Source organism: Oncorhynchus clarkii, chromosome 21 (assembly GCF_045791955.1).
Source record: "Oncorhynchus clarkii lewisi isolate Uvic-CL-2024 chromosome 21, UVic_Ocla_1.0, whole genome shotgun sequence".
In the NCBI taxonomy this organism is placed as follows: domain Eukaryota; kingdom Metazoa; phylum Chordata; class Actinopteri; order Salmoniformes; family Salmonidae; genus Oncorhynchus; species Oncorhynchus clarkii.
This window is the reverse complement of record NC_092167.1, coordinates 4,786,510-4,801,565: the sequence shown is the minus strand read 5'-3', so window position 1 is coordinate 4,801,565 and position 15,056 is coordinate 4,786,510. Positions and strand designations below refer to the sequence as shown.

The 15,056-nt window shown below is 46.8% G+C and overlaps 1 protein-coding gene across 1 annotated transcript in view; it reads left to right on the top strand.

Moving 5' to 3' along the window:
- The window catches only part of LOC139379652 (plexin-B2-like), a 175,625-nt gene that overhangs the window by 120,439 nt on the left and 40,130 nt on the right, over window positions 1–15,056 (top strand). The window contains exons 7-16 of the mRNA XM_071122465.1: window positions 4,430–4,564; window positions 4,695–4,795; window positions 6,242–6,368; window positions 6,896–7,052; window positions 7,294–7,405; window positions 8,813–8,924; window positions 10,896–10,997; window positions 12,157–12,252; window positions 13,102–13,189; window positions 14,404–14,567. Of these exons, the coding sequence (XP_070978566.1) occupies window positions 4,430–4,564; window positions 4,695–4,795; window positions 6,242–6,368; window positions 6,896–7,052; window positions 7,294–7,405; window positions 8,813–8,924; window positions 10,896–10,997; window positions 12,157–12,252; window positions 13,102–13,189; window positions 14,404–14,567 (1,194 nt within the window). The remainder of the gene's footprint in view (window positions 1–4,429; window positions 4,565–4,694; window positions 4,796–6,241; window positions 6,369–6,895; window positions 7,053–7,293; window positions 7,406–8,812; window positions 8,925–10,895; window positions 10,998–12,156; window positions 12,253–13,101; window positions 13,190–14,403; window positions 14,568–15,056) is intronic.

Genomic DNA, 15,056 nt, shown 5'->3' with positions numbered 1-15,056 from the left:
ACATGAGTTCAATTCAATAGTTTACGTGACATTTTTTTTCACCTTTGCAAAAACAATTGCGTGGACCACAATGTTTATTTCAAAAACTACAGCTGACCCTAACTGCAGATAATGGTTAAGTTACCATCTTCATAGAATGTTTATCTAACTGAACTCCAGAGAATGGTTGAGGAGTTACCATCTTCAGAGAATGTTTCTGTAACTAAACTCCAGATAATGGTTGAGTTACCATCTTCAGAGAATGTTTCTCTAACTGAACTCCAGATAATGGTTGAGGAGTTACCATCTTCAGAGAATGTTTCTCTAACTGAACTCCAGATAATGGTTGAGGAGTTACCATCTTCAGAGAATGTTTCTCTAACTGAACTCCAGATAATGGTTGAGTTACCATCTTCAGAGAATGTTTCTGTAACTAAACTCCAGATAATGGTTGAGGAGTTACCATCTTCAGAGAATGTTTCTCTAACTGAACTCCAGATAATGGTTGAGTTACCATCTTCAGAGAATGTTTCTCTAACTGAACTCCAGATAATGGTTGAGGAGTTACCATCTTCAGAGAATGTTTCTCTAACTGAATTCCAGATAATGGTTGTCAAGAGGGAGCCAATCAGGGAGACACATTAAAAGCTCTTTCACAGATGAGATTCAGTTCTCGACGTTCCCCCAAAACAGCCGTTCAAAAAGAGCCGTTGGTTTGCAGATTATCTGTCACAGCTAGCTACCACCTTACTGTTGACCTGTCACTGCTAGCTACCACCTTACTGTTGACCTGTCACTACTAGCTACCACCTTACTGTTGACCTGTCACTACTAGCTACCACCTTACTGTTGACCTGTCACTACTAGCTACCACCTTACTGTTGACTTGTCACTACTAGCTACCACCTTACTGTTGACCTGTCACTACTAGCTACCACCTTACTATCAACCTGTCACTACTAGCTACCACCTTACTGTTGACCTGTCACTACTAGCTACCACCTTACTATCAACCTGTCACTACTAGCTACCACCTTACTGTTAACCTGTCACTACTAGCTACCACCTTACTGTTGACCTGTCACTGCTAGCTACCATCTTACTGTTAACCTGTCACTACTAGCTACCACCTTACTGTTGACCTGTCACTACTAGCTACCACCTTACTGTTGACCTGTCACTACTAGCTACCACCTTACTATCAACCTGTCACTACTAGCTACCACCTTACTGTTAACCTGTCACTACTAGCTACCACCTTACTGTTGACCTGTCACTGCTAGCTACCATCTTACTGTTAACCTGTCACTACTAGCTACCACCTTACTGTTGACCTGTCACTACTAGCTACCACCTTACTATTGACCTGTCACTACTAGCTACCACCTTACTGTTGACCTGTCACTACTAGCTACCACCTTACTGTTGACCTGTCACTACTAGCTACCACCTTACTGTTGACATGTCACTACTAGCTACCACCTTACTGTTGACCTGTCACTGCTAGCTACCACCTTACTGTTGAACTGTCACTGCTAGCTACCACCTTACTGTTGACCTGTCACTACTAGCTACCACCTTACTGTTGACCTGTCACTACTAGCTACCACCTTACTGTTGACCTGTCACTACTAGCTACCACCTTACTGTTGACCTGTCACTACTAGCTACCACCTTACTGTTGACCTGTCACTACTAGCTACCACCTTACTGTTGACCTGTCACTACTAGCTACCACCTTACTGTTGACCTGTCACTACTAGCTACCACCTTACTGTTGACCTGTCACTACTAGCTACCACCTTACTGTTGACCTGTCACTGCTAGGTACCACCTTTCTGTTGACCTGTCACTACTAGCTACCACCTTACTGTTGACCTGTCACTATTAGCTACCACCTTACTGTTGACCTGTCACTACTAGCTACCACCGTACTGTTGATCTGTCACTACTAGCTACCACCTTACTGTTAACCTGTCACTGCTAGCTACCACCTTACTGTTGGCCTGTCACTACTAGCTACCACCTTACTGTTGACCTGTCACTACTAGCTACCACCTTACTGTTGACCTGTCACTACTAGCTACCACCATACTGTTGACCTGTCACTACTAGCTACCACCTTACTGTTGACCTGTCACTACAAGCTACCACCTTACTATCAACCTGTCACTACTAGCTAACACCTTACTGTTGACCTGTCACTGCTAGGTACCACCTTACTGTTGACCTGTCACTACTAGCTACCACCTTACTGTTGACCTGTCACTACTAGCTACCACCTTACTGTTGACCTGTCACTGCTAGCTACCACCTTACTGTTGACCTGTCACTACTAGCTACCACCTTACTATCGACCTGTCACTACTAGCTAACACCTTACTGTTGACCTGTCACTGCTAGCTACCACCTTATTGTTGACCTGTCACTGCTAGCTACCACCTTACTGTTGACCTGTCACTACTAGCTACCACCTTACTGTTGACCTGTCACTACTAGCTACCACCTTACTGTTGACCTGTCACTACTAGCTACCACCTTACTGTTGACCTGTCACTACTAGCTACCACCTTACTGTTGACCTGTCACTACTAGCTACCACCTTAGTATTGACCTGTCACTACTAGCTACCACCTTACTGTTGACCTGTCACTGCTAGCTACCACCTTAGTATTGACCTGTCACTGCTAGCTACCACCTTAGTATTGACCTGTCACTACTAGCTACCACCTTACTGTTGACCTGTCACTACTAGCTACCACCTTACTGTTGACCTGTCACTACTAGCTACCACCTTACTGTTGACCTGTCACTGCTAGCTACCACCTTACTATTGACCTGTCACTGCTAGCTACCACCTTACTGTTGACCTGTCACTACTAGCTACCACCTTACTGTTGACCTGTCACTGCTAGCTACCACCTTACTGTTGACCTGTCACCGCTAGCTACCACCTTACTGTTGACCTGTCACTGCTAGCTACCACCTTACTGTTGACCTGTCACTACTAGCTACCACCTTACTGTTGACCTGTCACTGCTAGCTACCACCTTACTATTGACCTGTCACTGCTAGCTACCAATCACACTAGTCTTTCTTACTAGCACTGTAACTGGTTTTGTTAATCGCTGGTTTTTGGAAGAAAGTTTTTACTTGAGGAAAGCATTGACTGTGCTATGTGGTTGGTCTCACCTCCCTTAGTTAAATGCACTGACTGTGCTATGTGGTTGGTCTCACCTCCCTTAGTTAAATGCACTGACTGTGCTATGTGGTTGGTCTCACCTACCTTAGTTAAATGCACTGACTGTGCTATGTGGTTGGTCTCACCTACCTTAGTTAAATGCACTGACTGTGCTATGTGGTTGGTCTCACCTCCCTTAGTTAAATGCACTGACTGTGATATGTGGTTGGTCTCACCTCCCTTAGTTAAATGCACTGACTGTGATATGTGGTTGGTCTCACCTCCCTTAGTTAAATGCACTGACTGTGCTATGTGGTTGGTCTCACCTACCTTAGTTAAATGCACTGACTGTGCTATGTGGTTGGTCTCACCTCCCTTAGTTAAATGCACTGACTGTGATATGTGGTTGGTCTCACCTCCCTTAGTTAAATGCACTGACTGTGCTATGTGGTTGGTCTCACCTCCCTTAGTTAAATGCACTGACTACAAGCTGCTCTACATGAGAGCGTCTGCTGGACAGAAACTCGTCCTGCTGGAATGTTATTCAATAGGCTGCTCTACATAAGAGCGTCTGCTGGACAGAAACTCGTCCTGCTGGAATGTTATTCAATAGGCTGCTCTACATAAGAGCGTCTGCTGGACAGAACCTCGTCCTGCTGGAATGTTATTCAATAGGCTGCTCTACATAAGAGCGTCTGCTGGACAGAACCTCGTCCTGCTGGAATGTTATTCAATAGGCTGCTCTACATAAGAGCGTCTGCTGGACAGAACCTCGTCCTGCTGGAATGTTATTCAATAGGCTGCTCTACATAAGAGCGTCTGCTGGACAGAACCTCGTCCTGCTGGAATGTTATTCAATAGGCTGCTCTACATAAGAGCGTCTGCTGGACAGAACCTCGTCCTGCTGGAATGTTATTCAATAGGCTGCTCTACATAAGAGCGTCTGCTGGACAGAACCTCGTCCTGCTGGAATGTTATTCAATAGGCTGCTCTACATAAGAGCGTCTGCTGGACAGAACCTCGTCCTGCTGGAATGTTATTCAATAGGCTGCTCTACATAAGAGCGTCTGCTGGACAGAAACTCGTCCTGCTGGAATGTTATTCAATAGGCTGCTCTACATAAGAGCGTCTGCTGGACAGAACCTCGTCCTGCTGGAATGTTATTCAATAGGCTGCTCTGAGTTGAATGTATTTTCCTTAATAGTTGACTAACGTCTTCTGCATCGACCCGGCCGCCTTCTCTGTCTTCTCTCTGCTCGTGCAACGTAGGTGTTGAAGCTGCACCTGTCGACCAGTCCAGAGGTGTACGGCCGCGCCCCTGGGGAGAACACCGGGGACAAGGTCAACAAGAACCTGCTGTTTGACACCAGCCTCACACACCTCTACATCACCACAGAGAAGAAGGTGAGCCGTGATCTTAACGTGGAACTTTATTCCATAGCATAGATTTTCATCAGTGTGAGGCGTTCCATGCATTTAGGTTAGTACCGTATCAAAGCCATGTTTGAATCAGACGTTTTTGTTTTGCTCATAGATCACCAAGGTGCCAGTGCAGGCGTGCCACCTGAAGACAGACTGCCAGTCCTGTGTGGCACAGAAAGACCCCTACTGTGGCTGGTGTGTGCTGGAGGGCAAGTGAGTACAGTCCCAGTTATAGCCAATGTTCCCTCTAAGCAGGGTGCAGCTCCTCTCGGACTGTCGCGAAGAAGAAATACCAGCCCGGCGCAGAGAGGCACTAGATTCAACTTTACTCAACTTTCTAGACTTTTAGTTAACACTATCAACGTTTCCCTTTACTGTGGGAATTGTGATTGAATCCACGCTTTCAATGCAACATACCGAGGCAGAACGCACGGTGTCGGATTGTATTGCATGGACAGGCACGGCTGAGCTGTACTCTACACAGACCGGTGCTCCTTAACCAATCAGAGCTGCATGTAGCCACATGTGGCACATTTGTTCATGTCCTTTGCTAGTTAGTGAGTTATTATCCCAGTTATAGATCATTTGTAGTCAACGATAGGGGACGATAGGGGAGGGATTGCTTCCTACAGGAGCACACAACCTGTACATTTCTAGCCATCTTTGAAAAGCCATGAGACCAGACTCCTGGTTAGCTGTAGTCCAGATTCCTTTTTTTTGTCTTAAAGGGGCAGTGTTGTATTTTGAGACAGGCTTGAATAAGCCAAGTAGCCAATAGGCAGAGGGTAGCGTAATTTGTCTGATACTCTGTAATAATGGTATGGGAATAATAATGCATTTTATTTAGAAAAGTGCTTTTCGCATCAACACAACATTTTCAGTCCCCTCCTTGTCTGAAGGACAAGTGGATGAACAGGTTCATGTCAAGCCCTGTATGTTTTTTCAGAAGTCTCATGGAATGTAGACCTACATTGAACACCACACATTGGCTGCTACTGTAGGCTGAATGATAGAACAGCTATTTCCATGTTAAAATATGTGGTGTTCAATGAATGTTCTCCATGTTTTTGATGGTAGGCCACTCTGGTAGGCCTACATTATGATCAAATAGCCACAGTAGCCTACATAGTCACTGTTTAAAACTGTAACTTAAAGCAGGTACAGCCTCAGTGTTCACAGTAACGCGCGCTGGAAGTCAAGCAGACTTGAAATTTGCTCAGTGACAATTCTTTGGGGAAACATTGGTTATAGCTGCAATATTTCCTGCTGCTCATTGATCTTTTCAATGAATAATACAATGTAACATATAAATGTCTTATGAGCTTAGTACTGATTTATCCTGTTATAGATGGTCCAGGACTATTTTCTCTCTTGAGCTCCTATCAGTGAGGAACTGGGCCTGGATACAGGTACAGACTCCTGGTTAGCTGTAGTCCAGACTCCTGGTTAGCTGTAGTCCAGACTCCTGGTTAGCTGGAGTCCAGAATCCTGGTTAGCTGGAGTCCAGAATCCTGGTTAGCTGGAGTCCAGACTCCTGGTTAGCTGGAGTCCAGACTCCTGGTTAGCTGGAGTCCAGACTCCTGGTTAGCTGTAGGCCAGGGTTAGCTGTAGTCCAGGGTTAGCTGTAGTCCAGAGTGTGACTGGTCTCTTCTCCTCCAGGTGTACCAGGAAGGGAGACTGTCCCAGGGCTGAGGATGACAACACATGGCTGTGGAGCCCCAACCAGCAGTGTGTTCAGATCCAGGCCTTTAACCCACCCAACCTCAGCTGTAGGAAGACCGAGCAGGTACTGAGTGGTTGAGTGTACATGTCTACGTTCCCTGTCATTGGCAGCTGTCTTCTCCAGTGTGAAAGATCCCTCATCCCTTCATTCTGAATTCATTCATCCTGAGTTTAACTCTAGTCAATTCCTTTAAGCTCTGCTCCCTTCCAGTGCATTTCTCTCACTCACTCACACACACACACACGCACACGCACGCACGCACGCACGCACACACACACACACACACACACACACACACACACAGACAGAAATTCGTTTTCTGGGTCAGTTCTGGATTAATGAACTGTGTACATTTTAAACTGTAGACCTGAATATCAGTCACTTCCTTTATTTCACTTCATTTCATCTCAATTCTCTCCAGGAACTTGAGTTTTTGTCACATAACCATTCCTGTGACTTGAAACATAATTGCATTTCCTCAATGGACCTCTTTGTATTTAAGAGGAAGTTTATTCTCTTGTTTCTCTCTCACTCTTGGTTTCTGTCTCTCTCTCACACTCCTCAAAAACCTCTGTTTCTGTCCTGTCCAGGTTGAAATCTACATCCCCTCCCTCCCCAAGATCGGCCCTTCTGACATTATCAAGTGCAGGTTTGGTTCGGACACTAGTGAAGCTGTGGTGATGGACCAGAAGGTGATCTGTGCCCTCCCTGACCCTGTGAACATCCCCTCTACACCTGACAAGCAGGGTGAGTTCTCCTGAATACTGGTCCTAACCCCGGTCCTTAGCTCCTTGGGTGGTAGATGGGTCCTGTATACTGTTTTTAAGCCTGGAGATATCAGTCTGTTTCTTTAACTAACTTGTCTTTGTCTTGCCGAACAAGGCAACGATGTGTTTTATTCAGTACAGAACCAGTCAGGTGACCAGGCTAATATTTCTTCTCAGAGCAGTGGACTGTGGTAACTGACATTCTGTCGTATTGCGTTCAGACTTTGTGACGGTGCAGGTGAAGATCCTGGTCAACGACGGCATCGAGGTGACGTCCAGTGAATACAAGTTCTACAACTGTGCCGCCACCGGCAGGAAGTCCAGGAACACGCCGTAAGTGTCCCCAGTAAAACCCTTATTGGTCACCAACCTTTTCTGAGGCAAGATCACTTTCCAAGCCGAGATCCACCACTCAGATATTCTTTATAAACAGGACTTAATAATGTAAGCCTATACAACAGTAACCTAATAAAAACTGTTGTGTAGGTCTATTACATTATCACAACATATTGGCTTTATGCCTTCCTGACTATTGTTCTTCTCAGACCATGCTATATTTCAAAACTCGAGCTTTGATAACAGAATAGATCAGTTGTATCATTTGCGAGGCTCTGCTGAGCATAAATTGAAATAATTCTCTTTTTTATTTTACTGGACTGATGGTCAGTCTCAGCGGAGGGAGAGCGCAGCGGAGCGTCCAGTCCCTGCTTTCTCCTTTCCTCTGGTGAGGCTGACCAATAGAGAGGGGACACCTCTCATAGTCCCTGCTTTCTCCTTTCCTCCGGTGAGGCTGACCAATAGAGAGGGTCCACCTCTCATAGACCCTGCTTTCTCCTTTCCTCCGGTGAGGCTGACCAATAGAGAGGGTCCACCTCTCATAGACCCTGCTTTCTCCTTTCCTCCGGTGAGGCTGACCAATAGAGAGGGTCCACCTCTCATAGTCCCTGCTTTCTCCTTTCCTCCGGTGAGGCTGACCAATAGAGAGGGTCCACCTCTCATAGTCCCTGCTTTCTCCTTTCCTCCGGTGAGGCTGACCAATAGAGAGGGTCCACCTCTCATAGTCCCTGCTTTCTCCTTTCCTCCGGTGAGGCTGACCAATAGAGAGGGTCCACCTCTCATAGTCCCTGCTTTCTCCTTTCCTCCGGTGAGGCTGACCAATAGAGAGGGGACACCGTCTTCCACCTGATGGCCAAACTCAAGTCGCACCACATTATTTCTGCCTCATGCTCTAATTCATGATGTTCCTATGACCAGAAAAGTGAAATATTCCTGGATATTGAAATAGACGTGACGAGCTGCTGATAATTAAACAGCAGGCCTGTTGATACACGGCTACTCAGCACGAGTGGAAGTAGGGAGACGCACATTTATGTTTTGTAAAAGTGTTACATAAAAACAGTGTTGACAGTACTGAATAAAAGCTTAAAGAACTCACTCATAAAAACAGCAACTGTTTGTCTTTCTCTGGTCGTGGAGTTTGTCCCTTCAGACAAATGAAATGGTTGGAACACTTTGCCTATCCAGCAGAACTGTAAGACCAATAGGAGTGCAAGGTGATCGACTAGGAATGCCTTGAAGATGGACCCGTGGGTGACCACTGCTTTATGGAGACAACCTGTTAATGACGCTTTTCTGACTGTTATTCTGTTCAGTCATTTTACACCGAACACCTTTCTGTTCTCATTGGCTATATAAACTCTGATTCCTTATCTCTTCCTTCTATTGGTTGATTGTCCCCAGGTGTATAGCATGTGTGACCAGTGAGTGGCAGTGCCAGTGGAATGCCCAGGACCACACCTGCAGTGACAGAGATGTCTCTGTAGATGGAGCTCACATCGTCAAAGCCCAACAAGTAGGAGGAAGCCCTGTCTCAGTGAACTACACAGTTTGGCTCAATCTCCTTTTGTCTTTCCACAACTCCTTGTGTCCTCTCTCCCCGCCTCCTCAAGAAGAAGGTCCAATACCTTTTGAAAAGCAGGCCAGAAGAGAGGACGTGAGGAAGTGAAGGAAGATTAATTGATGAAGAGCTATTGTCTCTGAGCCAGCTTGTATCTGTTACCGACTTTCTGGCTTATAGGTGGCAACTGGCAAGCTCCGCCTGTCTGCCTGTATGTCTGTCTGCCTGTATGTCTGTCTGCCTGTATGTCTGTCTGCCTGTATGTCTGTCTGCCTGTCTGTCTGCCTGTATGTCTGTCTGCCTGTCTGTATGTCTGCCTGTATGTCTGTATGTCTGCCTGTATGTCTGTCTGCCTGTATGTCTGCCTGCCTGCCTGTATGCATGTCTGTATGTATGTCTCTATGTCTCTCTGCCTGTCTGCCTGTATGTCTGTCTGCCTGTATGTCTGTCTGCCTGTATGTCTGTCTGCCTGTATGTCTGTCTGCCTGTATGTCTGCCTGCCTGTATGTCTGTCTGCCTATATGTCTGGCTGTATATCTGCCTGTATGTCTGCCTGCCTGTATGTCTGCCTGTATGTCTGCCTGTATGTCTGCCTGTATGTCTGCCTGTATGTCTGTCTGCCTGTATGTCTGTCTGCCTGTATGTCTGCCTGTATGTCTGGCTGTTTGCCTGTATGTCTGGCTGTTTGCCTGTATGTCTGTCTGTTTGCCTGTATGTCTGTCTGTATGTCTGTCTGGCTGTATATCTGCCTGTCTGCCTGTTTGTCTGCCTGGCTGTATGTCTGCCTGTCTGTCTGCCTGTCTGTCTGCCTGTCTGTCTGCCTGTCTGTCTGCCTGTCTGTCTGCCTGTCTGCCTGTCTGCCTGTCTGCCTGTCTGTCTGTCTGCCTGTCTGTCTGCCTGTCTGTCTGCCTGTCTGTCTGTCTGTCTGTCTGTCTGTCTGTCTGCCTGTCTGCCTGTCTGCCTGTCTGCCTGTCTGTATGTCTGTCTGTCTGTCTGTCTGTCTGTCTGTCTGTATGTCTGCCTGTCTCTGTCTCTGTCTGTCTCTGTCTCTCTCTCTGTCTCTCTCTCTCTCTCTCTGTCTCTCTCTCTCTGTCTCTCTCTCTGTCTCTCTCTCTGTCTCTCTCTCTGTCTCTCTCTCTCTGTCTCTCTCTCTCTGTCTCTCTCTCTCTGTCTCTCTCTCTCTCTGTCTCTCTCTCTCTGTCTCTCTCTCTCTGTCTCTCTCTCTCTGTCTCTCTCTCTCTGTCTCTCTCTCTCTGTCTCTCTCTCTCTGTCTCTCTCTCTCTGTCTCTCTCTCTGTCTCTCTCTCTGTCTCTCTCTCTCTCTGTCTCTCTCTCTCTCTGTCTCTCTCTCTCTCTGTCTCTCTCTGTCTCTCTCTCTCTCTGTCTCTGTCTCTCCCTGTCTCTCTCTCTGTCTCTCTCTCTGTCTCTCTCTCTGTCTCTGTCTCTGTCTGTCTCTGTCTCTCTCTCTGTCTCTCTCTCTCTCTCTCTGTCTCTCTCTCTCTGTCTCTCTCTCTGTCTCTCTCTCTGTCTCTCTCTCTCTGTCTCTCTCTCTCTGTCTCTCTCTCTCTCTCTCTCTCTCTCTGTCTCTCTCTCTCTGTCTCTCTCACTCTGTCTCTCTCTCTCTGTCTCTCTCTCTCTGTCTCTCTCTCTCTGTCTCTCTCTCTCTGTCTCTCTCTCTCTGTCTCTCTCTCTCTGTCTCTCTCTGTCTCTCTCTCTGTCTCTCTCTCTGTCTCTCTCTCTCTCTGTCTCTCTCTCTCTCTGTCTCTCTCTCTCTCTGTCTCTCTCTCTGTCTCTCTCTCTCTCTGTCTCTCTCTCTGTCTCTCCCTGTCTCTCTCTCTGTCTCTCTCTCTGTCTCTCTCTCTCTCTCTCTCTCTCTCTCTCTCTCTCTCTGTCTGATTAAACCAGCTACCTTCTGTTCTCCCTCCAGGCTGATAGCTGTCCTCAGTTTGAGAACCCAGACCCTCATCTCATCCCTGTAGGCTACCTCATCCCCATCAGCTTCCAAGGGAAGAACCTGGACATTTACAAGGTGAGATAGACACAGCTCTTAGGCTTGCGTCCCAAATTACGCCATATTGCCTATACAGTGCACTACTTAGGGAATAGGGTGCCATTTGAGTGCACTACTTAGGGAATAGGGTGCCATTTGAGTGCACGATATAGGGAATAGGGTGCCATTTTGGGTTTTCTGTAGGGAATATGGTGCCAGTTTGGGTTCACTGTAGGAAATAGGGTGCCATTTTGGGTTCACTGTAGGGAATATGGTGCCAGTTTGGGTTTACTGTAGGGAATATGGTGCCATTTTGGGTTCACTGTAGGGAGCAGGATGCCATTTTGGGTTCACTGTAGGGAGTAGGGTGCCATTTTGGGTTTACTGTAGGGACTAGGGTGCCAGTTTGGGTTTACTGTAGGGAATAGGGTGCCAGTTTGGGTTTACTGTAGGGAATAGGGTGCCATTTTGGGTTCACGGTAGGGACTAAGATGACATTTCAGACACCTCTATTTAGTCATCGTCTATCATTGATGATTAACTTGGCTGTTCCTCTAATGAGAGTACATCCTCTTTTCTTCCTCATTCACTATTAGATCATGTACAGTACTGTTTATCTAATATGGTTCATTGTGCCTGACTGCCTGACTGACTTCTACTCATTCTAATATACATGATCTCTTGTCCTGTGTGCATCTCTGTCCTGTGTGCATCTCTGTCCTGTGTGCATCTCTGTCCTGTGTGCATCTCTGTCCTGTGTGCATCTCTGTCCTGTGTGCATCTCTGTCCTGTGTGCATCTCTGTCCTGTGTGCATCTCTGTCCTGTGTGCATCTCTGTCCTGTTTGCATCTCTGTCCTGTGTGCATCTCTGTCCTGTGTGCATCTCTGTCCTGTGTGCATCTCTGTCCTGTGTGCATCTCTGTCCTGTTTGCATCTCTGTCCTGTGTGCATCTCTGTCCTGTGTGCATCTCTGTCCTGTGTGCATCTCTGTCCTGTGTGCATCTCTGTCCTGTGTGCATCTCTGTCCTGTGTGCATCTCTGTCCTGTGTGCATCTCTGTCCTGTGTGCATCTCTTGTCCTGTGTGCATCTCTGTCTCTCTCTCTCTCGTCCTGTGTGTGTCTCTGTCTCTCTCTTGTCTTGTGTGTGTCTCTGTCTCTCTCTCTCTTGTCCTGTGTCTGTCTCTCTCTCTCTCTCCAGGATCACACGTTTAAAATTGGCACGGAGCTCATGAAACACACGGAGGAAGAGTTCACCTTTAATGAGGGGTTAAAGTTCAACTTCAAGGGTTATGAGGTCAGTAATATCCACCTCTAGTTGAGACAACACAGGTTTTACATCCCAGCGCCCCACATGAGCAGTACAAGTCTTTTCCCTCAGTCCCAAAGACATTCACCTCCAGCCAGTACTCTAACCCTCTCTGTCTCTCTCTCTGTCTCTCTCTCTGTCTCTCCACCCATCTGTTTTCATACTGAGTTTGAGAGGCTGCCAGTATGGAGTTAAAAGCTATGTTGTGTGCGGATTGTGTGTACATGCGTGCATGTCAGTGTTTTTGTTAGGAAAATGTGGTGCTGGATATTTGACAGGAAGTATTATAATTTAGGACGTTTGAGAAGTTTTCTGGACCCATATGCATTGGGTGGTTAGGGTTAGGGTGGTAACCTGATTAGGGCGTCCACCCACGGTGCTCAGAATGACAGAAATAACATTTACATAATGGTACTTCATCGTAACAGAACATGCAACGATGCTCACGTTGAAGGTGATAGAATAACTGTCCACGCCGACTTTTCCTCAGACAACAAGACGAGTAAAGAACAGCAGAATCACCAGCCTGTCAATCTAATATCCCCCATAATAGAACAGTTGACCTATTGGTCAGCTTGTGATTCTGTGCAAGAAAGAAATTGCCTATTCCAAACAGACTCTGGGTCAGATTTTTAATGGTCCAAAAGCCAGCTATAACCAGCTAACAGAAACCTTGGTATGTGTGTGTGTGTGTTGGTGTGTGTGTGTGTGTGTGTGTGTGTGTGGTGGGGGGGTCCTGTGTGAGTGAGAAAAAGAGCGAGCCAGGAAGTGTGTTTTGACATGTCTCTGGCCCTCAGTAACTCAGACGTCAGTTTTCTCTGTTATCCTGTGTGTTAGTTTGCCTACGACAAGGAGCAGGAGGTCAATGTGTCCTTCCACATCAAAGACCGAGACACAGAGAAGAAGATTGACAGCACTCTGACTGGTGAGTCAGACCGTCTGACACACTGGAGTTGATGCAGCGCTGCTGTTCAATGCACTGTTCAAACAACTGTCTGTTTGGGCGGCAGGGTAGCCTAGTGGTTAGAGCGTTGGACTAATAACCGGAAGGTTGCAAGTTCAAATCCCCGAGCTGACAAGGTACAAATCTGTCTTTCTGCCCCTGAACAGGCAGTTAACCCACTGTTCCTAGGCAGTCATTGAAAATAAGAATTTGTTCTTAACTGACTTGCCTAGTTAAATAAAGGTAAAATAAATAAAATACAGCCAGGATTATTCTGCTCAAACTGTTTCACCTTAATGGACCTGCGTTGGATAACCCCAGTATTGGACATGTTTAATATTCAGCCATTATTATTATTCATACCTTTTTGGGACAAAGTTCACACTTATGTGAACCCTGTACAGACTGGTGGGTTATTGGTATGGAGTCGTTGTTTGATCTCTTTCCCCTTCTCTCAACCACCCCCCCTGCTTCTCTCCCCCTCCTCCTCTCTCCCGTTCTACCCTCTCCTCTCTCTCCTCTCTCTATCCTCCACCTCTCCCCTGCTCTTCTCTACCTGCTCTCCCTCCTCCTCTCTCCCATTTTACCCTCTTCTCTCTCCCCCCTCCTCTCTCCTATTCTACCCTCTCCTCTCTCAATCCTCCACCTCTCCCCCTTCTCGTCTCTCTATATTCTCCCTCCTCCTCTCTCCCATTCTACCCTCTTCTCTCCCCCCACTCCTCTCTCCCATTCTACCCTCTCCTCTCTCAATCCTCCACCTCTCCCCTTCTCGTCTCTATATATTCTCAATCCTCCTCTCTCCCATTATACCCTCATCTCTCTCCCCCATCCTCTCTCCCATTCTACCCTCTCCTCTCTCTCCTCTCTCTCTCCTCCACCTCTCCCCCTGCTCCTCTCTACATACTCTCCCTTTTCTCTCCATTCTACCCTCTTCTCTCTCCCCTCCTCCTCTCTCCCATTCTGCCTTCTCCTCTCACTCTATCCTCCACCTCTCCCCTGCTCTTCTCTACATACTCTCCCTCCTCCTCTCTCCATTCTACCCTCTTCACTCTCCCCCTCCTCCTCTCTCCCATTCTACCTTCTCCTCTCTCTCTATCCTCCTCCTCTCCCCTTCCTCTCTCCTATTCTTCCATCTCCTCTCTCTTCTCTCACTCTATCCTCCTTCTCTCCCTCTTCCTCTCCTCTCCATCTCTTAGTGGTGTTGTATAACTGTTCTCTGGGTCGTGAGGACTGCAGCCTGTGTAAAAATGCCGACCCCAAATACAGCTGTGTGTGGTGTGCCAACATGAGGTCCTGTGTGTACAGAGAATTGTGCCGGTCCCAGGAACCAGCGCAGTGCCCCAACCCCAAGATCACTGAGGTGAGAACAGTCTCTGTCTCTGATTATCACTAGAGGTGTTCTCCTCTGTCTGGTGCACTCTTCCTTCCTGTCTTCTTCCCTTTAGCTGTCACTGTCTTACTCTTCTCTTACACAAGCTGTCCTCCTCAACTTTCCCATGTTCAATTTGGTTTAAATAATGCAAAAACAAAGTGTTGGAGAAGAAAGTAAAAGTGCAATATGTGCCATGTAAGAAAGCTAACGTTTCAGTTCCTTGCTCAGAACATGAGAACATATGAAAGCTGGCGGTTCCTTTTAACATGAGTCTTCAATATTCCCAGTTAAGAAGTTTTAGGTTGTAGTTATTATAGGAATTATGACTACTTCTCTCTATACCATTTGTATTTCATATACCTTTGACTATTGGATGTTCTTATAGGCACTATAGTATTGCCAGCCTAATCTCGGGAGTTGATAGGCTTGAAGTCATAAACAGCGCAATGCTTGAAGCATTGTGAAGAGCTGCTGGCA